Source organism: Rhea pennata, chromosome 1, assembly GCF_028389875.1.
Source record: "Rhea pennata isolate bPtePen1 chromosome 1, bPtePen1.pri, whole genome shotgun sequence".
NCBI classification, from domain to species: Eukaryota; Metazoa; Chordata; class Aves; order Rheiformes; family Rheidae; genus Rhea; species Rhea pennata.
In genome coordinates, this window is record NC_084663.1 from 76458449 (window position 1) to 76481436 (window position 22988).

The 22988-nt window shown below is 40.3% G+C and overlaps 1 protein-coding gene across 1 annotated transcript; it reads left to right on the plus strand.

The window, feature by feature from the left end:
- Positions 1 to 1211: 1211 nt before the first annotated feature.
- PARVG (parvin gamma) lies at positions 1212 to 21599 on the plus strand. Its single transcript, XM_062592394.1, has 13 exons — positions 1212 to 1457; positions 3791 to 3892; positions 4418 to 4482; positions 7884 to 7986; positions 8952 to 9092; positions 9537 to 9652; positions 11800 to 11855; positions 12815 to 12837; positions 14446 to 14507; positions 14624 to 14692; positions 15632 to 15733; positions 18485 to 18557; positions 19641 to 21599. Exons 2-13 carry the CDS (start codon positions 3814 to 3816, stop codon positions 19718 to 19720), a joined length of 969 nt encoding a protein of 322 aa, XP_062448378.1. The 5' UTR covers positions 1212 to 1457; positions 3791 to 3813; the 3' UTR covers positions 19721 to 21599.
- Positions 21600 to 22988: the final 1389 nt, after the last annotated feature.

A 22988-nucleotide genomic window follows, 5' to 3' on the forward strand; every position in this document is an offset into this window, starting at 1 on the left:
GCTGTTTCTGTATGAGGGCCAGGTGTGTGAGGCTGCGCATGCATGAGGTGTGCTTCAGGAGTGTAGGGGAAGAGTCTGGCTCGAGGGTGAGATGGGGATAAAATCAAATGCAATTCTGATACAATTTAGTAATGCTGGTACAAAAGACAGAATACAGAAGACTGGATGCTTTATGCACTGGTGACAGCATCACTCCTTGAAGGAAGACAAATGTTTATCCCACATGTATTTTGGACTGTTGTTCTTTTAGTACTGCGGAACTGTAATTGAACAAGACTTTCAAAGAAGAAGTTACCTGAGCTCCCAGTGCAAGTAGGGGAGAGTTACAAATCAATTTCCCACCTTTTAATTATTTGTTCCTTCTACCTGCTGATATGGAACTGGATTTGTCTAAAGGTCCCAACAGCATCTCTGTATATACCTTCCTTTTGTTTTTCTTCTCTGCATTCCTAGGCTGCAGCATGTGCTCCTACAGAGGTAAGAAGTTAATTGAACTTCTCTAACCTGATGCCATGTCATTGCCCTTTGATCCCTAGATCCAGGATTTTAGGTTAAGTTCTCAGTTGCTAATAGTTCGTGGCAGCTGGAAATCTGTCTTCAGCCTACTTTTGTTTATCCAATTTAGCTCATTTCCATGCAGTCGTGTCTAGCCTATGGAGCTAGACACAGGAATGGGTCCCTTAATAGCATTAAAGCAGACCAGTGTAATTAGTGTAGCTGTTTGCCGTCTCATTCTGGGATTTCACAGAGGGCTGCAGAGTTGCTTTTCATTTCAGAAAGAGCTAACAACTGCAACTGCTACTTGATGGAAGCATCAAGCTTCCCTCTTGAACAAGTGATGGAGAAGACAAGGCAGAGTAGCAGCACTGCCTAGTGAACAGGTGCCGTCTGTGGCTTGCTACGTGTAAGCTGCTCCTTCTACCAGCTAGGAAGAAAAGAGCATTTTATAATGCAGATCAGCACTAAAGGATCATGAGTACAAGGTATAGTGTCGCATGATGACATCATTTATTAGTGGTTTTTTTATTATTAGATGCAAAAAAATGAGCACTGTGAGTTGACCCAAGGATGTGCACTAGCAAGCTGTCATGCCGTGCAGTACTATGGAAGAATGATCGTATCTTCCCAATACTTTTTGTTATTTCAAGGAGTTGCAGGGACGTATGTTTCCTCCATTTGTGTTTCTGTTTATTTTTGTCTCCGGCAGGGACCGAGCACATAGACAATTGAGTTCCGGATACCACTGTGGTTTCGTTTTTAAGGGCAGCCAGTGCTGCGCGGTGCAACTTCCCTCTTGCATTTTTCTATGCGCCTCGAGCTGCCCTGCATGGGAGACTGCAGCTTCGGCACAAAACTGCTCAAACCTCGGTGTCAGTCTCATCCTCTGATAAACTGCGTATCGCTTGCTGGAAAAAGATCTTGGAAGAGCTTCCGGAGAATTACTAAAGGAGAAAGCAGTAAGTTTGGGAAAGGGATTTTTTTTTAAATAATGTAAAACTACATCCACATGGATTGTTTTTGGTAGAACAACATCTCTTCTGAGGCTAATGAGCAAAAATGGCTCGCTAGACTTAATGTATCGTGCTCAAGAAGGAAGTAAAACCAAGTTTTAAATTGGGCACATTCATGTTCTCGTTCTTTTTCATTTGTTTTTTAATTCTGGTGTGCTGAAGGCAGCAGCATTAACTGACTTTCCCCATTTGGTTTTTGTTCCCACCTCAGCACGATCTATTTAGCAAACTCTTCTTAGGCAATGTGTTTGAGCTAATGTGGAGCAGGGCTTTTGTCTTTTCAAACAGGAAATAAAGCAGTTGAAGCAACTTGGTAACATCGGCTGAAAAAGCAAGTGCCTTGTGTATATCCTACAGTTGATTTATAGGTCAGAGACCGCTGTTAGCATGTGAATGTGTTCTAGCAGAGATGTCTGGAGCCTGACTGTGAGGGCTCAGAGAGAAAAAGGGAGCTGCTCTGTCTTGGAGAATTAATTGTTTTATCAGTAATTGTTCATTGCAACGTTGTGCAAGTCCAGCTCTCGGCCTAGCAAAAATTCACTCGTTGGCCACCTCAGCAGGTGATCTAGGAGAAATACAACAGCTATTCACTTGAAAACAAACAAACCTGTACATTTGTGTCATTGTGTCCGTAACAGAAAATAAAATACCAAATTATGCCGTATCATTTGAAGAGGCAATAAGTAAATCTCAATGTTGTTTAAGAATTCCAGCATGAAATCCCACTGCAATCAGTATTCAAGCTGTTGTCTCATAAAACTCTCCTCCAAGTACTGATAAATAATACATGCAAGAGGATGAAGGCCAGAGAAAATAGCATGTTAGTAACAGTCGTGAATAGCAAATTGGAAAGATGGGCTGCAGAGTTCAGCAAACTCGTGTGTGAGATGCACACCTTCCATCCCTTCCTGCTCCTCAGCAAACAGCTAAGCTAAAGGAGGCCAAAGGCAGTTGTGTTCTGTTTGCTGTCATTTCTGCTGTTTGGTATTCTTTGAAAGGCTGCTGTCTAGGATCAGGCCTCACAGAAATGAAACTTGACACAAGAGGGACTACTCTAGAGTGCTAATTATTAGTAATAAGGAATGAATCTGTTACGTGCTAAGGAACTGCAGGTCTTGGGCTCTGAAATGGCTGTTGGAAATCAGTGTAGATAAATACGAAGTGAAACAGATGGAGCAAAAACAATCCCAGCTCTACAGATAAATGATGGTCTGTGAGCTGACTGTTGCTATTCACGAATAAACTCTTGGGATTATAATAGATAGCTCCATGCAAGTGTCAGCTCTGAACTCAGCAGTGATCAAAAGGCAGTGTTAGGAATTACTGGGAAAGGGATGCACAACAAACCTGAAAACATTACAGTGCGCCTCTCTAAATCCATGCAGCTCTGGGTCCTGGTAGTTCAAAAAGGATATAGTTGCACTGGAGAAAGTTCGGGAAAGGGAAGTTGATGAAAGGTTTGAAATGGTTTCTATGTGCTGCTCCCTTGTTTCTTCAGCCAGGAGAAGAGATGACTGATGAGGGTGTATGACAGAAATGTAGAAAACGTTACTGTTATCTAGTAACTCGTAGTGAGGTGAAGGGCTTGACTCAGTGATTCTCTCTGGCCCTCACCCATAGTTCTGTGTTCGAAAAAGTATTTTGACTTATTTGTTGTGTATTGCCATTGTGTTTTAATTTGAGGACATCTGTATTGGGAAGGAAAGTAGTTCTGCAATCTGTATTTAAAATAAAAATCCTTGGGAAGGATTAACATCCTTCCTAATTCATATCTAGGCAGACTTGTGTACCCAGAAGCAGGTCTTTTTTTTTTTTTTTTTTTTTTCCCTGCAATTCTGCCAGCTGGTCTAATAAAAGATACTGCTTCTATTCAGTAACTTTTCTCAGTAATTTAACTACTGCAGACTTGATTTAATAGTTGTTAAGTACTGGTCATTTTTATAATAGATACTCATTGATACCTAGAAGAGGAAAGCTTTTTCATTTCAGTTGAAATAAGATTTTGCTACTCTAATTTAGATGAAACAAAATGGGGTGGAATGAAGGCATTCCATAGTACTGCAATGTCCCCATATTTTAGTGATTAACAGCAGAAAAGGAAACTCCTTTTTAAATTTTCAGATTTTTTAAAAATAAGTCATCCACAAATCATGAAATAGTAACTTAAAAAAAAAGAAACTTTCTGTTTGTGCGTTTTCTTCTGGGCACTCGTTTTGATCTTAACATACTTTTGCTAATGTATCTTGTTCTCTCCCTCCCATATATATTTTTTTTAATAGTTAACCAGGAGTGAAAAAAGACAATGGATCCAGACTTTCTAAATGTGTTTACACAGCAGGCTGCACTTAATCAATTTGAAGTTGAAAATGACATTGCTCAAGGTATGTACTTTATGAACCAGGACAGAAAAAGGTCAGAGGAATGACCTAAAGATCTAAGCAGAAAATTTGCAGTACAAATTAATTGTATTCTTTTTTTTTTTTTTTTCCCAGCAGTGCTCCCAGCGTTTAATCAGCTACAAGTGAACTCCTAGTGTGTGTGTAATTTCGCCTCTGATTCTCTAGAGGCAAATCATGAGGCACTAACACAAGTTCTAGCTGATCCCTTACCTGAAACTTAAACTTCATATACAAGGGTCTGCCCAAATTTGGTTCTTTTTTTCCAGAATTGACCTTTGGATGTTATTGATTTGAATTCCATTGAAATATAATTTCTGATTGTAGTTGCAGTACTCTGATATACCATTTTCTCCCTCAGAGGAAATCTGTTAAAATTAAAACTGACAGTGTTTCTACATATGAAGCTTAGAGATACTGGCTAATATTAAATTGATAGCAGATTTTATAGAAAACCTACATTGCTCGTATCTGATAGTTTTAATGGATTTTGTTTACTTCCTTTCGTAGGAGAGAAGAGGAAACTCATAAAACCCACCTCTCGCAATAATTCCAAATTGGAAGAATTAAAACTGGTACCACTTCTTTTACTATATTATTTAAGTCTCACCCCAGGTTGTTTTAACCTCTTGTGGTAGTGCTCAGCCATGTAAACTACTAGCCTCTCTGGCCCAGTCCCACACTCTCTAAGGACATAGACTGAGTCTGGTTTTGGCACTTGGGCTACACACGAACAGACAAGAGCTTTTGCTTAAGCACAAGTACCAGAATAGCTGGGGCCGTACTGGATCAACCTTCAAGTGCTGACATTGCACAGAAGTGGTCACTGGCGTGTGTAAAGCTGCTTCTTTTCTTACATAATCTCTCTCCTAACTCGGGACATGTGGATGATGCATGCCAGAAGTGCCCCGTTGCTGGTTCGTTGGAACTGTAATGCAATAGCAAAGAGAATGGCTGTGGTTTGAAAACAAATCCACATTAACTTTACTGTTACTAAAGGCTGCTCTTCTGACACATGCAAGTTTACTGTCTTGATCCCATGAGAGCAAGTTTTCAGATTGCCTCCATGCTGATTTGCAACAGTTTTCTGTTCTGTCTTCTGCCTTGTGTCTACTGGTTGTCAGTGGCAGCTGGCTTAGGGAAAGCTGTGATGCCTCCCAACCAGGGTAATATAAAGCAGAGACAGAAGGGATGAGGGGTCTGCAAGTCACCACTGGAACTCAGGAGAAAAAGCTTGCAAAATCATTGTATGGTATATTGTTTGCTTGAAGTAACTGTGAAGGATGAAACCTGTTTCAAAGGAGACTGCTTTATTTACAAGTAATTTTGAAAATATCCCCTGTGCATTCAATCACCATATTTTTCTAATGTCACAGCCCAGAGGAAAGTTAGCATACTGAAATTTCCTGCAAGAAAATGACCTCTCTCTTTTGAGACCAGCACTTCTTGCATTATGAGATACTAAAATTGTTATAAATATCAAGAAAATGAGCTTAGGTTATGCACTAATATGTGTATATATTGTATTCATAAAGTCATAAATGTGTATGTTTATTATGTTTTCTCAAACCTTCATGCACACTCAATCAAGAAGATTTAGTTTTTGTCAGGCGCTCACAATATTTTTATACAAAGAGAGAATCTTGAAAGGTAGTACTGCGAAATGCAATTATATTGTCTACAGAGACACTGAATATATTTTTCTCAGAGTGCCAAGAATGAAGAGATTTCTTTAGTTTATGAAGATTTCTGTGAGCTTCAGTGTTTAATCCGTTTCCTGTCACAGTCACTTGAAATAATAGTTTTTACCCTCTAACTTCTTTTCTGTGGAAGATGGGGAGGTGGGATTTGAGCCCCAAAAGAGGGAATCTCCTGTGCGCCTGTCAGTGCCACAGGTCGTCATCTTGATCTAAAGAGCTCACGACTCCTTTAGAGAAGAGATAATGATTGTGGGGAGGGGGGCATTGAGTTATCTTCAAGGGAAGGGGAGCAAAGAAAGTCGTTTCAGAAAGATACTGTGTTCCAGTGCATTTTCATCTTGAGATGGCTTTTGGGAACTAGGAAATGTGAACTGCCAGGTCGCTCACTGTAGTTGTTATTAATATCAAACTGCAGGTAAAAGACAGGGTGGTTAAATTTAGAAGCTAGTGGAAAACGTCTTTTTTGCGTATTCTTTCTCCTATCCCTACCTATTCATTTTTAGATACAATTGTCTGCTCTTTTGGAGTGGAGTCCGAAACAGAGCTGTCTGGTCGGCAGGCTGTGATCATCACTGTTGAGAGCAGAGGCAGCAAACAAAGAATCTCATAAATTGCACTTAGCACTGCATTGCATTTGACCGTACCATTACTTTGGTGGTATGAGTCTCTCCCTTGCAAATCCAGAGCGTTATCAGAACCAGAACAGTAAGCAGCAGCGGAGGGGCACAGCTTTTTGCTCCAGAAAAGTGCAGGTTCCTTTTTAGTTGAGGAAGTATATGTTTCAAACACTTTGACAGCTTCTCAGTTCAGGGAAGTGCCAGAACAAGGCATTCGTGGTTCTTGTGCAGTTTCAAGCATCCCAGAGACGCTTTTTCTTATGGGCTGTTTTTTAATATTTTTGTTACCTTTGGCTGACCTGCAGGGATCTGCTGTGAATCTTTCCCTCTATTTATAGTAAGTGGGAAGGGTATAATCCACAAAAAGAACTCCAACCACTCACCTGTAGCAGTAATAATAGCAATACCAAAAATAATAACTCCTCTTTCTGGAGGTTCTTGCTAACAACCAGCTGGGGCTAGTGCTTTTTGGTTCTGCTTCAGTCCGTGAGCTTCGTGCAGCCGATCATCAGTGCTCAGCAGACGGTTTGATCGTCACCTTTCGCTGCAGGGTCTCGCAGCTGCAGCGTGGTTAGTAGTGGTAGTCTGGTAGCGGTGGCTGAATGCTAATCCCCTTTCATCAGCTCGCATTGTGAGAGACGGCAAAGAGGGATGAAGCAATCACTGGTACAGCTTGAGGGACCACGTCGGGGGGAGGCATTTTCCTCGGATAACTCCCTCGCCACAACTCTTCCTCTGATAGCTGCTGTTGGTAGCAGCAAGTCTGGCGATGCACAGCAGATGTGCTTCCAAGCATTTCTACTCAATGACAGAATCATGCTGTATTGGAATATTAGCTCTGGTCTTTTTTCCCGTTATATCAGCATATGTAGGCAAAGCGCATGCTTGGGGAAATGCTTCTGGATTCTTTTGGACTTGTGTGTAGAAGTGCAGTGCACAAGGGTCTGGCTGCAGAGAAAAAAGAACGTAGCTGGGAGCACGAGTCCTTCTCAGCCAGCCCTTGGCTTCCTAAGCAGTTTCCTTTTGCACAAGTAGGAAAAAGAGTAGAAAGAGCAATGAAAGGAATGCCACATAAGAAGGTGGGGAGGAAAAATGGAGTCCCTCCTCTCCTAATTTAGAGAGAGGATAGTACAAAATTACGGCGAGAAAACAAAAATAGGAGAGAAAAGGCAAGAGTGCTACTTATATTCATGATCGTAATAAACAGCAGAACGAGTGAAGCCTCTTTGCTTATGAACTTTTGTCTCAAGTGTGTGTGTGTGTGTGTGTGTGTGTGTGTGTGTGTGTGTGTGTGTGTGTATTCTCTGATGTCTAGTAAAGGCTGGGGGCGGGAGGTGCACTCTGCAGCCTGTTTCCTGACAGAAGCAGGAATAGGGTCTGCTCTACCTGTGTATCTATTTTTACAAAATGCACAGGCATATAACTTCTGAGATGTCTACACCCCTTACAGAATTGGCCAGCAAGCCTAATGATGTTGGGGAGAACTGATACTTTGCATTTCCTTTAAAAAGAAAAAAAAAAATGGAAAGCCCAAAAGAAATGGAGAATGAGAACAAAACCAGATGTGAGATAACAGGACTAAGGAGTAACGCAATACAGTGCTGAATATGGTTTTAAACAACAACAATATAGTTTCAACTGCTTTATTTTCCTCTACAGTTTTTGATTGACTGGATTAACACAACTCTGAAACAGGAACACATAGTAGTCAAAAGTCTGGAGGAGGATTTGTTTGATGGGCTGGTACTTCATCATCTTTTGGGTAAGCTGCTTTTTTGAATTTAGCTCCCAAGAAAATCAAGCAGGAACTTTTGGATCAAAGGATAAACAGCATGAATTGGAATAGTAGTAGAACTACTGGAATCTTACTTCTCTTTAATGGAAAAACAGAAGTGCACTACGAACAATTTATGGTTACTATTCTCAACAAATGCCTGCTGATCTTCTGTTCTTTTTATATAGTTACATTTTCTTCTTGTGATGTTACCAGCAACATGGGATGGAATCAGCACTGAAATTTGTTAGTTCTGGTTTTTTTGTAAAAAAAAAAAAAAAAAAAAAAAAAGTTTTAGGCCTAAACACTGGGTTGGGACCAGAGCTGATGAAAGTCTAAGAGGCTGTCTTTATTTCAAGGGGTCAATATGAATATGTGACAGCTGAAACCCAGCTTTTTTTAGGTTGATTTCTCTCTCTCCCTCTCTCCTATCTCTGCTTTGCTGTTTTTCCCTTTTCACTCTCCTCAGGGATGCATTTTCAAACTGTATCTCTTTTTAACCAAAGCTGAGGACTGTAGTATGGGTAGAGTTGGCTTACTTTCCTCAGTTAGTTGCCCAGCAGTGATCTGGAATTTCTTCTGTTTTTGTGAGCTGATTTGACCTTTGTGAGGTGATCGGCAGGGAAGGTCCACTCACTGCGTTCCTGTAGCTTCCACCAGAAGAACGAGGAACGCGGAGCGCTGGGGTCGGGGAACGACGCTGTGAGCAGTGACTCGAGTCGGACCCTTTTTGCAGAGCCTCACTCATTTTACTGAGGCTTTTGGAGAGCGCAGAAATTTAACAAGGCATATGCAGCTGCAGGATGTGGGTCTGTGCTTTGGAAGTTATTAACTGGTATCAGGCATTTAAAGCAAGACTTCGTGCGCTTTGCTGTGATTTTATGTTTTTGTTTTCCCTTTATTTTCCCTTGGCGGTAAAATACATACTTTTTCATATGGACTCTCTGTTGAAGAAAACCTAGGATCTCTCAAGCTCGATGTTGACAAGATTGCATTAACAGAAAAAAAACAGCGACAGAAGCTCTCTGTGATTCTGGAGGCGGTGGCTAAGTGTTTGCAGCTGGAAGAAAATCAGCTGAAATGGAGTGTTGAATGTAGGTGCAAAAGAGAAATGGGAGGGAATTATCCATCCTGGGGTCCTCTACTATAAGTCTGCTATGAGGCAAAGGATGTTTTGGGGCTAAGGGTGCTACAACAGGACTTAAATAACATTTCAATTACTAGTTGAACTACAAGTCGGACAGGAATATCTGACAAACATCGGGTCATGCAAGCCTCATTCTCAAAGTGTGTGGACTGCTCTTCAAGTTATGGATCACTTATGGCCCTCAGCATCCTTGTGTATATCTCACCAGATGTTAAATTAAGTGATGGTATTGCTTATTTGTGATATTGTATAACCCGCAATCTGATGCCCCACCTGTGATATGGCCTTCCATGACTTTGAGATCCTTTGCACAGGGAGAATTTAGGATATTACAGTGAGATTTAATTTGCTTTGCATGCTAAAAATTATTTTCTTTCTTTATATGGAATAGCTATCTTGACAAAAGACCTACTGAGCACGTTGCATCTTCTGGTTGCAATAGCAAAACACTTCCAACCGAATTTGGCTATTCCTCCAAATGTTCAAGTGGAAACAATCACTATTGAGGTAATTATGGTTTTATATTTGTTACTATGGATCACAGAGACCTTTCACAGGACTTAATTTGCTTAGAGCTAGGGAGAAGTGTGTGTACAGCTGTAAAAAAAGATGTTTTTTTTTTTTTTTTTTTGCTTTCTGTGAACTATGTCTTTTAATTTCTAAGTTGTTTGCTGCTCTGAACTATTACTTTGTGCTCAGTTCAGATGCTATATCTTCAAAAGGGCAGAAATATTATTCTGTCTCTTCTCCTTGATGCGAAAGAAATGGTCCAAATTGAAAACAGGTATAGATCTTTGTGAACGAAGAAAAAAAGAAACAAATTCTGCTGTTACCATCTACAAGTATTTTAAAATAGAAACCTACACTCTTAAATCATGGTATTTGTTTAATACTAAGTATTTATCTCCTTAGAGGAAGGGAGTTTTTGCTATCTGAGGTCATATTTTGGTATTTTTCTCTACAAGCTAAGATCTGCATACTTTCTTTTTGTCTCCTGTTTCTTGAAATCGATGCTGGAAATTCACACCTGATTCTGTGTCTCTGGGACTTCAGAAGAACATCATATTTCCCACAATTTTGTCACAAGTTTAACAAAACTTGTGACATAGTCCGTATGCCCATAGTCCATATGCCATTAGCTAGTGCTCTTCCCTCTTTGGAACATCAAATGGCGCTGAGATGGTGCATGTGCTTAAGCTACATACTTCACTTGGAGAGGATTAAAAATGTCCTGGAGGAAGAGTCTCTTCTGGGACTCGATTCTGCCAGGGTAGCCTTGGCACTCATTGCAGCCTAGCGCTTAAGCATGTGAGTAGCCTCTCTGATTTCTGATTGGAGTCTAAAGCTCATGTAGTGCAAGACTGCTTAGTTAAAAATTCAGACTGTTAGTAAAGCAGCCTGCCATGTAGTTTCTTACTTGTGGATACCTCAGCCACTCCAAAATCAGAAGGGATCATTTATGAAAGTACAGCCTTGGAAAATGATACTAACTCTGAAGACAAATGGCAGTTGAGATAATATGGGCGATGCTCTGGGATTATGGTAGTGAGCAAAATCTCAAGAGAAATTGATGCTCTTGAGGGAGAAAAGAAATCTTTAGGTTAAAAGTGAGGGAAACCCATAATGTCAAGGGTTCAGAAGAGGGGCAGAAAAACTGCAAAAGTGTTTGAGGGCAGGAAAGAGAAAATGTGGAAGAGGCCCAGAAGAGACAGGAGAAGGGCCAGCCTTCCTGTGATGCTTGCCAGGAGTGAGGTCCTACCTTTGCCCTGATGTGCTGGATGTGCTTGCATTGCAGCACAGATCATGGGAGAGCTCACAGCAAGCAGGCAGGCAGCAGTCCTGATGGCAATATATCGACTCAAAAGACTTGACTCAGAAGAGAAGGGGTTTCACTGCCTGCAGAGGGAGAGCGGCGAGCATCAAATACTTCCCTGTGGAAAAGATACCGGTCAGGTGCCTGACTAAAGCAGCAGGATGTGCAGGGATGCTGATTTTCTCCTGCTGCTTCTGGCTGTCAGTTGGGTAGTTGCTCTCTTGCAGTAATTGAAGATGTGTTTTGATGGTATGCGGAATACGAAGGTCAATGTAAATGGTTAGAGCTGAGGAGAAAAGGTGCAAGGACATAAGCAAAGATCCCAGGTAGCTTCAGCAACAGGAAGACTTGCCATTCTGTATCTAAGCAAGCCTCCAAAGCTAAGGTCCCTGTGAAGGAATTCATTTGGTGGGTGGCAGGCTGAGTAGTGAGGTCCTTATATGGCAGAGGCGACCACCTCCAGAGCTGTAAAATTAAAGGTTCCTTAACACAGGGAGCTGCACGAGGAGATCACTGTGAGTTCAAGCTCACCCGGACCAGCTTAGCGCAGACATCAGCTGTCTGAGCTGAGGTGTCAGCCCCAGACATCACCAGCTGAGGGACTTCCTGGTTTTCCTTTGCTCCCTCTCATGGGGAAATGGGTAATTTCTGGTTGAAGAGTGAGAAGAACAGAAGAGAATAGTAACCTCTTAAAGTGCCTGCACTAATTTCACTAGAGTTCTTGAGTAAATGCCCTCTGATAAGTGCTTATGACACCAAACAGGTCCTGAGCGTCTCCTTATTGCTTTCAGATTTTTTTTTTTTGAAATAAAAATGAAAATATTTGTTGTCTTTTTAACAGAACACCTCCAGAGGATTAAAGACAGAAACTATAGTGGAATGTATCACAGATGCCAAGTAAGAGGGGATGTATGTTGGCTTTTACACTGTGAATCAGAAAGGAAATGTTGTGTGGGGGGGTTTCCCCTTAAAAGAAAGCTGGGCGCATGAAAGCAATGAAAATTACAATACCAGGAATACATACGCATATGAACTGTTCTGGGGATTTCTTTTTTTTTTTCTTTCTTTTTTTTTTTTTTTTCCTTGCCTCAACTTAAGTATTATGGGCTAATACCTTTCTGGTTTACTCTTTATTTAAATTTCTCTAAAAGACTGTCTGTGAGCATTTCTGAGGCTTGATATTTGTTGCTGCCATGGAATTAGTGCCTGAAGCAAAGGCACTAATCAATCCTCATTAGATTTTACTGGTAGTAGTAAAACCTAACAAATATAGTAATAAAAATCCAGTATTGTACGTTTACATGTCCAGAAATAAACTAGAAATTTTATATAGCCACAGTGGTTTAAATCTACTAACAGTTCATTGCTATTGTGTTATTAAATTAAGAAAAAGGAAGCAGTTTTTCTGTATTTTACTGTTGAACTAAGCTTTGCGCTTGCTGAGTTTGTGAGGTGCTGTGATTGTTAAATGAGTTGAATAGTAGGATACCATTTATACACAGAATGTGAACATCTTTCCAAGAACTAGAAATAGGTTTTCCTACTATCATCTTTTATATACAGAACATCTTTAAATATCATGAGGTTACCGAAAGAGGATATTGCAAATTATGCTTATAAAATAAATGTTTATTAGTCTGTGTGCCAATTAAAATCTTAATGTACTTCCAAGTACCTATACAGGTATACTTAAAAATGACTGTTGGAGAGTTGTTCTGACATAAAGTTAATGACACTTTGTAATGTATCTCCTACTTCATAAGATGCCTGATGGCACACACAAGCTTTACTAATGAATAGAATTAGTTCTACTAAAGTGTTTTTCCCTAACTCTTTCTTTTTATTGTACTTTTTAGAGAAAATTTAGAAGACCAGTCAAGTAAGTACTCATATTGCCAAATTCAGTGCTTCTCTACTATGCTTTATTATGCACCAAATTTTGTTTCATTTCCCTTGCAATAAAAATCAGTACATTCCTACTACTAGAGCTAGCAGTTTCATGGGTTTCTCTTAGGGTTTTTCTTCCAAGTGTCTTCTGTTAATGACTATTCATATCAAGACAATATAGTTTGGGGGAAAAAAACACAAAAATTGATCTCTCTCACTTCGGTGGAACTATTTGTGAACATAATGGCCTGAGAATTGTGCTTCAAATTGGTACTAGTTTTAGTGTAGTTTCCTTTCCTTTCTGTAGTTTGCAAAATAAAATTTTGAAATTTCTGAGTACTTGATTATAGACAGCAGCTCAGTAAAACAAACATCCTCCCCTGATTTTGGCCTTAGGAAATGCTTCCTAAGTGTGCGAGATGAGATGAGCCTGCAGGAAGCTCTGTGCACTGCTTAAGGTTCAACACAAGGCTTTTGGTTTGCACACTCTGAGCTGGTCCTTCCTGCAAGGGGCATGTTTTATGTGCAGCGAATCAACAGAAGCATTATAATTCTCTACTGTGTCCTTTATGTTAGCATTCCCATCCTTTGCAGAGGTGTAAAATGTTTCATTTAATACATGTTTAGCGCTTACTTCCCTGAGTGGCAAAAGTGTAAGTGGGTATTTTCTCCAGTGGTCTGATTCTGCTGGGGAGAGAAATCATAGAACCAGTAAGATTGGAAGGGATCTCTGGAGATCATCTAGTCCAACCTCCCTGCTCAAGCAAGGTCATGTTAGACAGGGTTGCATTCAGGTGGGTTTTGAGTATCTCCAGAGAAGGAGACTCCAGAACCAGAAATCAGAACTCCACTCTTCAAAATGCTGTCTCCATCTGTTTTTAACACTGCTCACTTACCAAAGAAAAAGCACAGCCACATCTCCAAGTGTGGCTCCAGAAGAGGGCTCTCGAGTTTGCGAGAACCTTGCAGCCTTCAGGCTGTCACTCCAGCGATTTGTTTGATTGATTCACTGATTTTCTAACGATGCTGCAGCAACCCTGTAGCAGGGTGAAAGGAAAAACCTCAGGAAAGTCTAACAATTATGCTCCTGGATGCCTTGGATTTTAAAGGTGTTTCACATGCTTGCCTTGTGCTGCCACCAGAGCAGTCTTGGGGACGGGGCGCTGCGGGGAGATGCAGACTGCGCCGGCTGAAACTGGAGGTGAGGGTGGGAGTTCACAAAGAATTTCATGTACCTCATTTCCTTGGAAATCTTTAACAATCTTTCAAGGTTAAAAAACATGACTTAAAAGGGAGGAACTGTATAACTTGCCAAAGTTACCTGTTGCTTGGGCTAGTGGTAGCACAAGCTGGAGACCCTCTGCAGGCAAAAATTTGGGAGCTGGCTGGAGAAAATTGTTTTCTCTGTGGAAGTTGGACTAAAGTGGAGCCTGAACCCCTGCTCTCTGTTAAATATTAAAGCAGAATTTCCCCCCTCTTCCAATAGCTCTTTTTCTTCCTTGTTTATAAGATGTGAACGCCCTTCTCCTTCTCGAGCTACTTCAAACCTCTGATATGGCAGTTATCTCAAATAATGCCAATTAATGTTGTTTCATTATAGCGAATGATGCCTTTGATGAATTATTCAGCCATGCTCCAGATAGACTGGATGCAGTAAAACAGGTAATTTAATTTTTAAATAGACATTGAAATTTGTAAGGTAAAAAATAATTCATGACTTCCCTGGAAAAAAAAGTCCTCATTTCTTCTCTCTTCTCCTCCACATTTATTTTCTTTAGGTATTTCTGCAGTTTGTCAACCAGCATGTTGGAAAATTAGGATTAAATGTGAAAGACATCGAATCTCAGGTAGCCTGCTCAGAGCTGTGTGTTAACATGTTTTGTCAGCTATTGGAGCGTTTCTTCTCTTTATTAGGATTCTTGTTGTAGTAATTCCAAACTTGGCAACACAACAATTATTTCTAGCTTCAGGTTAAAATCACAGGCTTCAGCCTCTGAAGCTAATAAGATAAGCAATGGAAAAATATAGCTTTACATTGAATACTGTGTGCTTCTTGTAGTGCTACAGGGAGTAATTTGAAGAACCTCTTAACTCCTGTGGACTGCGTTTCCTTTTTGGGGGAAACAAGGATGTTGGGGCTATTCAACGGAAAGCTGAGCTGGTTGATGACGTGCTCATAAGGGGCTTTGGCATTTCCTCCCCAGTCCCCAGCAAAAAGGGGAGTAAACGTGCCTCCTCCCGTGCCTTTCCCATGCTGAGATGTGTGCTGGAGGGCCGAGGAGCCCCGGGACATCCTGTGGGGCTTCTCCTTCCCCTGCTTCCCCAGCCCACGCGTGCCCCTTCGCTTCGGGCACTCAGAATTGCCACGCGGTGACGGTTCCCGTGGGCCACCGGGGAGCGCGGGGGAAGCGCACAGCTCCAGGGCTCTGCTGGGTCCTCCTGACGGATGGCCATGAGAAAGGAGGTTTCAAATGTGTTTTGTCATAAATCTCTGGGACTAGGCAGATTGATTGATTTATTTATAATTACATACGTGATTGCCTGAATTCTCATCGCATCCGGAATAGCTTGTTTTAATTGTTAGCCTTTAATAATTTCACATTGCTACTAAGGTTGCTTATGTAACTAAGTGTGAAGTTTACTGTGTAAGAGGTGCAAGAAATTGAATTTTTAACATGTCTAATTGCCGGTGTGCCATTTCATTTCCTTTTTGACTAGAATGGCATTTCTCTCGAGTGATTTACTAAAGGCCAATTTAATAAATAATATCGGGATCATCATTCTAGTTTGCAGATGGAGTCATCTTACTCCTGTTGATCGGACAACTGGAGGGTTACTTCCTGAATTTAAGGGATTTCTTCCTGACTCCAGCCAACACCGCAGAGATGGTAGGTTATTATTTAATTACTTAGGGCCTGAGGCTTCAAACGGTGCCTCTGTTTATACGCACCTGTATGTCAGCGAAGAGCTCTGTGTGGCTTGCTGTACCCGTATATGAAGTCAAATGCATGCAGAGTACTATTGCAGAGCTGCTTGTCCTGGGTTTTAGTCACTTATCTCGCACCTTTCGAGAGCTATGTCAAATCCTTTTTGCTTGAGACCCGACACAAAAAGGAGCCTCTCCCCAGCACGATTTGCATTCCAGGATCCCCTCACAAAAGTGACTTTCTTCTGATGCCACATCTCACGGCAGTTAATCTCCTGGGGCAATATTTATTTGTAATGAAAATTCTGAGGTCCCTTATTGATTAAACAAAAAATACTTAGGTGAAGCTTCTCATTAAAATGTTTCGAAGACCAATTGTCTGAGCCCTAGGTTTAAATTTTGTCAAAAAACTCACTGCCGTAAATTAATGACTGCTAAAAATGTTAGGAAAATTTGGATTTTTAAAGTAAAATTATTCAAAACTGGGAAATATATTTTAAAGAATCAAATCAAATAAATCAGAGCATGTCTTCTGGTTATTCTTCCCTTCCTCCTCTTCTACCTGGCTTTCAAAATTGTTTGCTCTGGTCTACTGAATGGGAAATAACTTTTTAATATTTCAAGCAAACTTTTCCAGAGAAATCAGTGAAAAATTTGGGCTTAAAATTATGTCGATAACCTTTCTGTTCTTGGGTCAGCCCTGTTTAAGCCTTGCAGATCCCTTTCAGGGAAGTAGATACCCCTGCATTTCGGGCGTGAATCAGAACCTAACAACACTGTACGTGCCAGTAACTTCATTTCAGCAGAGTTACTTTCAAATACCGCAGTTGCTATTGAACACTTTGCCAAAGTGCTATTTACCGCTTGCGTCTTCTAGGATGTTCGTTACGAGATAAAAAGCAGAATGACAATCTAACTAAAAATATTGAACTCCTGTAGCTCAACTTTCATCTCCACGTAAAATACACCTTTCAGTTCCCCTGTGTATTTTGACTCCCTGTCATTTTAGATGTTAATTGGTACAGTAAAGTATGAAGACGTAACCTTTGCTGTGATTTAAAAGATGTCATTCCTGTTATGGAAGTGGTGACAACTGTGCATACCGTTGAGATCAGTGTGGTGTAGCAACTGGCGGTCAAGCTGAAAGCCTGTAGTTCGAAGCTGCTACTTGGTGAATCACAAGGAGAGGAAACTGTGCTGAGAGTAGGGATACTGAAAAATTAGTCTTGGATGCTCGCATGTATATTAAAGTATATATTCTGAGACAAAGCAAATAATCATGAAATATGGAAGGCACAGTGGGCGGTCTGGAGGTCAGGTTGGGAGGGCCCTTGTGCTTCACAAAACTGAATTTTTACTAGATCAGGCCCAGACCCCAAATACCTCAAACTTCCCCCTCCCTATCAAGTTGTAAATCTTAAATAATTTTCCAGTGCTTTTGAGTCTGGAAGTGCTGCTGGACAAAACAGCTTGTTTTTATAAGTTGCCCTTCTTTGGTAATTACTGGCATTTCTGTCTGCAGATTTATTTTGAAATCTGCATTTTATCTATTCTTGCAACTCTCATGTATTTACTGAGGGGAAAATATGACCTTTTCTCCTGTGCTGGTTCATTAAGAAAACATTCGATTTATTCATTCTGATCTGAAAATCGTGTAGGTCTGTATGTGAGCTTAAACTCTGCCGTCTGCCAACTGGGAGAGGCGGAAAACAAGCTCAAATTCAAACTGTCAGGCTCTGCTACTCATAAAACACAGAACCGGGTGAAATGGAAATCTATTGCTTCACTTCAGAGCATGCAGCTTTTCCTGGGCTTATGCACGCGGGACCGCAGTGCTTGTTGTCGGAAGGTAATAAGGAGCAGCATGCCAACGTTTTACAATGTACCTTCCCAAGGATAAATCGACTGGGAGCCAAAGGGCTGTAAGAGGATACAATCTGAAGTCCTTGCAGGTCTTATTGCTTCCTTAGAGGAATAAGGAAGCTAATTACAGCCAAATACACAATCACCTGCATGGTGCAAGAGGTGGAGCATAGTATTTTTTTTTTTTTTTTGACAGTGATTACTGCATGTGCCTGTGATGCTGATTTTATGCAAGGAAGAGAGAAAAATAAGTGAGGAAAATTCAGAACTTGCCCCCCACTTTGATTCATAGGGGCATGTTTAATTTCTCATGAATAATATTAAAAGCATCATCACTACTGTTATCATGTATAAATATACTTATCCTTTAAAACATAAGCTTCTAGCTCACAATTACTGCCGATCAGAAAATTTTCAATCTTTATGGTTTTAAACAAAATACCAAGAATGTCTTCCTTGCACTTTTAGGGGACTTTTTCATTTCAAATATAATCAGCATATGGGGCATTAAAAAAAAAAGTTGAAATAAATTCCTTGCATCTGCTGCATTCAGTTGTGAATCTAACCTATTCTCCCAATGGAAACATCTATTAACACAAGACTCTCACAGGTGAAATCTGTTTTCAAGTAAATGGGTTGTTCTACCTATCTCATGGGATACATTTTATTGGAGATTGGGTTCTACCTCAGATTTTATATGCTAATTAGTAGAAATTCTGATAAGCACTCCATCAAGGCCAAAAAGAGGAACATGAATCAATATCTATCTTCAATTCCTAGAGAAATGCTTTTAAAAATAATTAGGCAGAGAACATTTTCTGTTGCATTGATCTCACTTTCTCAACAACAGCTTCACAACGTGAACCTTGCGTTGGACTTGCTGACAGATGGAGGACTGCTCAATTTTTCTGTGAACTCTGAAGGTGAGTCCCAACACGCAAACTTGCCTGAAATTGCTAATACCCTGGTTCAGCCAAAGGTAAGGTTTTGCAATGTGACACTGATTCTTTGCATTATATGGCTGCCCCATAGCTCTGCATTCAGAGCAAACAATGGAATATTTTTTTTGAACAACATTTATTTCTATGCTTGAAAAAGTTCTATTGTTATAACTTCAGTGTGCACGTTGGTCATGCAAGAGTCATTGCCTTTTTGCCGTATTGCATAGAACTAGGAGTTTGCAGAGCTATTTCTGTTAAAACTGGAAAAGGGTAATTTGCATGAGTTGGAGTCTCCATTTTAAGTTCTAACGTTTGTGTGAAAGGAGTTAAAACTGTGCTTTTTCCTTTGCACTGCCTCAAATGTAGAGTTGATCAATATATGAAATATTGGTGCCAACAACTGCAGGTCATTTAGTACAATTTCACTGGGAAAATCCTCAGGCAATGCTTTAATTTAGTATCATTTAGGGTACTTAATAGATATACTTTTTAGACTGTTTAAGGATCTCATCTAATAGTGTTTCATTATTAGCCTGTCTTCTAGTGATTTACAGCAATGTAAGAGGAATAGTAAATCCTCCACATTGCTTAACGTCTTCCATTACATTTATTAAACATGAGAGCAGGTTGCTTAGCAAAAACATGAAAGCTGAAACCTGAAAGAAAAAAAAAAAAACAATCAACAGCAGCAAAATATGATGGAAACATTGCAACTGAAAAATAAAGTATTAGGTAATGCCTGCAACAATTAGAGCAGAATCATAAAAAACTAAACCCGTAAAGCCCATTAAATTATCTACTCTCTTCTCTGCTGGTGAACAATTGTTTCTTGCTATCCTGTCTTCCAACAAGATAGTGCAGTGAAAGCCTCTTAAGTTCATTTGAGAAATCAAACAATTTTCTAACTCTGTAGATCCTGTTTTGTTGCTTATTATGACTAGATAGTCTCAGTTTGCATTATAATTGGGGAAAGGTGGAAGACTGTCTTTGGCAGATGGCGCCTCTTTTTATTCCAGGGATTTCTAATGATTCCCATCTGGTTTGGTTTTTCTTATGTATCCACAGATATTGTGAAAGGTGATATGAAGACTACACTGCGGATTCTGTATTGCTTATATTCCAAATATAAGACCAAAGAAACATGAAGAGGAAGGCTAAGCACTTGGACCTTTTTTTCTTGCTTTTCTTTTCTTTCATTATTTTCCTGACATGTTGTGGTCTGATTTTTTTTGAACTTCCAGCTGTATGTTTGTCCCTGTGCTTGTATGTGCATGCACTTGTCTTTCGTGCTTGCTGTATTAATATGTATAGACAAGTATGTTTTCATGCAAAATTTCACATATACCGCTTGAATTTCCTGGGTATATGAGTTTAACTAGAGCAAAGTCATTCTGTAATTCTGAAGCTATCCTTTGCTCTTTCTGAGGCTATAATATGGGAAAGAAGTCTAATATGTGTTTGTTCTAGACTACAGTGTTTTTGCCTCTGGAATGGGATTTGGAAGCTAGTATTATAACTTTGCACTTTTCTGGTTCTGATTCACTCTGGAAATTAGAGAGATGGGTGACCCATCGTGGTATCTCTGCAAATATAACAAATATACTTGAAGCTCAAGTTCAAAAGCTTTTGTGCAGAGGTGGCCAGCTGCTCTCAAACAAGGTTGTGTGGATTGGAAAGCAAATGAATGTGTAATTGAAAGGAAACCTGAACTTACAAATTACTTGATAAAAATTACTCCATTTGCCTGCTCAAATCTGGAAGGGGAACTCAGAACCATGTGCTAACGTGGGACTGTATGATAATGAAGGGGACTCCTACACCACCATGGAAAGACCTCTGCCACTCCCTTTGGCACACTAGTGCTGCGGGTACTCTCAGCTCCCCTGGGACTCGCTTAGCTGATTTTGTCCAGCAGTTGTCCCAAGCATCCCAGCAGCCCCCCTCTGAACACATTTTTGCAAAAACCACAATTTATGTTAACTATCACCCTGGGTCTTTCTCTGGGGTTTTAGATCAGAACTCCTTCAAAACCTCCATCTGCTTCTTTGACCTTAAAATTATGTCATATTTGTGTTGCATAAAGCTCAAGTTCCAATAAAAAAAAAAAGTTTTGATACTATTTTGGCTTTCCTCTTAACTGACTTAATTTCCTGTAGTCAGTGATTCTGACATTTGATCTCTGATCTGATCCTCCATCTGTGTGTTAAGGAGAAACCAAAGCACGCCTAGTGTGAGGTCTGACATTTACAGTTGAGAATGTGTTGTGTCTAGTTCTTGACACGCAGCCTAGGGAGGATCCTCAGATAGCAATGGTGATACATCCTCAAGTCCTGCCTTTGAAAATGATGATAATGCAAATAATAAAATTGCTATAAACCTAATCCTTTTTGCACCAATAATTACCTCATTATGTTTTTATAGAGGAAAAGCCAATGTGTGGTGCCAATGAGCTGCCAGATCAACTTGTTTCTCTAGCAAAAATTAATTATGTATGCCCTTTCAAAAGATTTAAGTCAGAACTGCTTGCTCTTTCATGTACAACTCTCCATAGGTATCTTGTTTTTTTCCTTTATGGGCTTCAAACAATTGCTTGGGCTTTCTTAGAAGTTAGTCCTCCCTTTGCGGAGCTCTGCTGTCATTGCTGTAATATTCCCAGTGGGTTACCGAATAAATCACTCCTGAGTGGATAAGACAAGGATGCTGCTTGTGGGGACCAGGGGCCAGGAAAGGATTTGGTGGTGGTGCTGACAATGCAGTAGGGGCATTGCCTTTTCCGTCTAGGAACTAACCTAGCCCTGGTCCGACGGCAACTAATACTCAAGGATGTAGTTTGATTTTCTTTTCCTCTTTCCTGCTTTCCTCTTTCCTCATGTGGTGAGTTTTGTGGTCCACCCATCTAGCAGAAGTCAATGTGGTGCTTTTGAAGATTTCACAGTCTTGCACGTTGCTGTTGAAGGAAGTCTAGTTCTGGATATTCAATAAAAGCGAGGGCCATATTCCCTTCCTTACACCAGCTTGCTTAAACCTGTTGTGAACTAGTCATTCTTGGGAAAACACACAGGGGAGAGACAATGACAGCTAATGTGGTTGAATCAAAAATGTAGTGAGACCAAAACTGAATGTTTTAATCTGTTTTTCATGGTATGAGCTGATTTACAGCATGCTTAATGTTTCTGAGCACTTTGATAAGTGTGTGCCTCAGTATAAAGAGCTGGCGTTTGATTCCTTAAAGCATGCAACAGAATTTTACTAATCCATCACACAGGCACCCACTCCATAAATCTGTATAGAATATACAAGTACACTATTTACATTTGGGATATAGTCACAGACTTGGCATAGCTTGGATAGTAAATGTAAACTGACAGAGCTAAAGAGAATATTCCAGGAGTTTGGAACTGGGGAAAATAGAAATATATATTATTGTTCTCAGACGTTACTTTTGCCTTATATCATGGAATGTGAGGGGGAATTTCTTCACTGTGAGCCCTGGACCAGGTTGCCCGGAGAAGTTGTGCAGTCTCCTTCTCCGGAGATATTCAAGGCCTGCCTGGATGCAACCCTGTCTAACATGCTCTAGGTGACCCTGCTTGAGCAGGGAGGTTGGACTAGATGATCTCCAGAGGTCCCTTCCAACCTTACTGATTCTATGGTTCTATGATCAACTTGGTTCCCTATTCCTTTACAAGTATAAGTCAATAAAAACAAAAGCTGCTTAGTCTGTTTAAGCTGGCAAATTAACTATGGTATTTTGAATAAAATAAACTCTCTCTATGCAAGCCTGCTCCTTGACACACAATTAAATTTACAATGTTCATGTTTAAATGCTAGACAGTAAGCAATTTCTGATGGAAAAACTATGTGGACTAATAATTTTTCTTTCCCTAGGCTCTGTAGCTAGGTAGGCAAGCTGAACCATGATGACTCCTCAGGTTTCAAATGGAGTCATTTGTGTATGAAACATTTGACACATTGACTGAAAATAAAGTCCATCTATCTTTTAAATATCCAGTAACTGGTCCTAGAATTTCTGAGGCAGAGAAGAGCCCTGCAGGAGCTTGTGTTACTGTAAGTGACTTGGTATCTGTAGCTACGTGGCAAGGCAACAGCAGAAACTTGGAACAGGTCTGAAATGTTGCTAGCTCTTGCTTGCCTTCATTTTCTTGTTGTCTTGTCTTTCCAAAGTATACTGCTAAATAAACATGAAGGTCTCTTTCCAAATGCATAGCAGCAAGTGAATAAAGGGAACTAAGACAGGTCCTGGCTACAAAGCCTGGGAAAGTTGTTAGATATCTGACCCTGGAGTCAAAACTGCTCCTCCTTGGGAGCTACTTCCTACATGTGCTCCTTTGGAATGGCAACTATCTTCAAGGTCTATCCTTTTCCTTTTTCCTATTTTTTGCCCTATTCTTA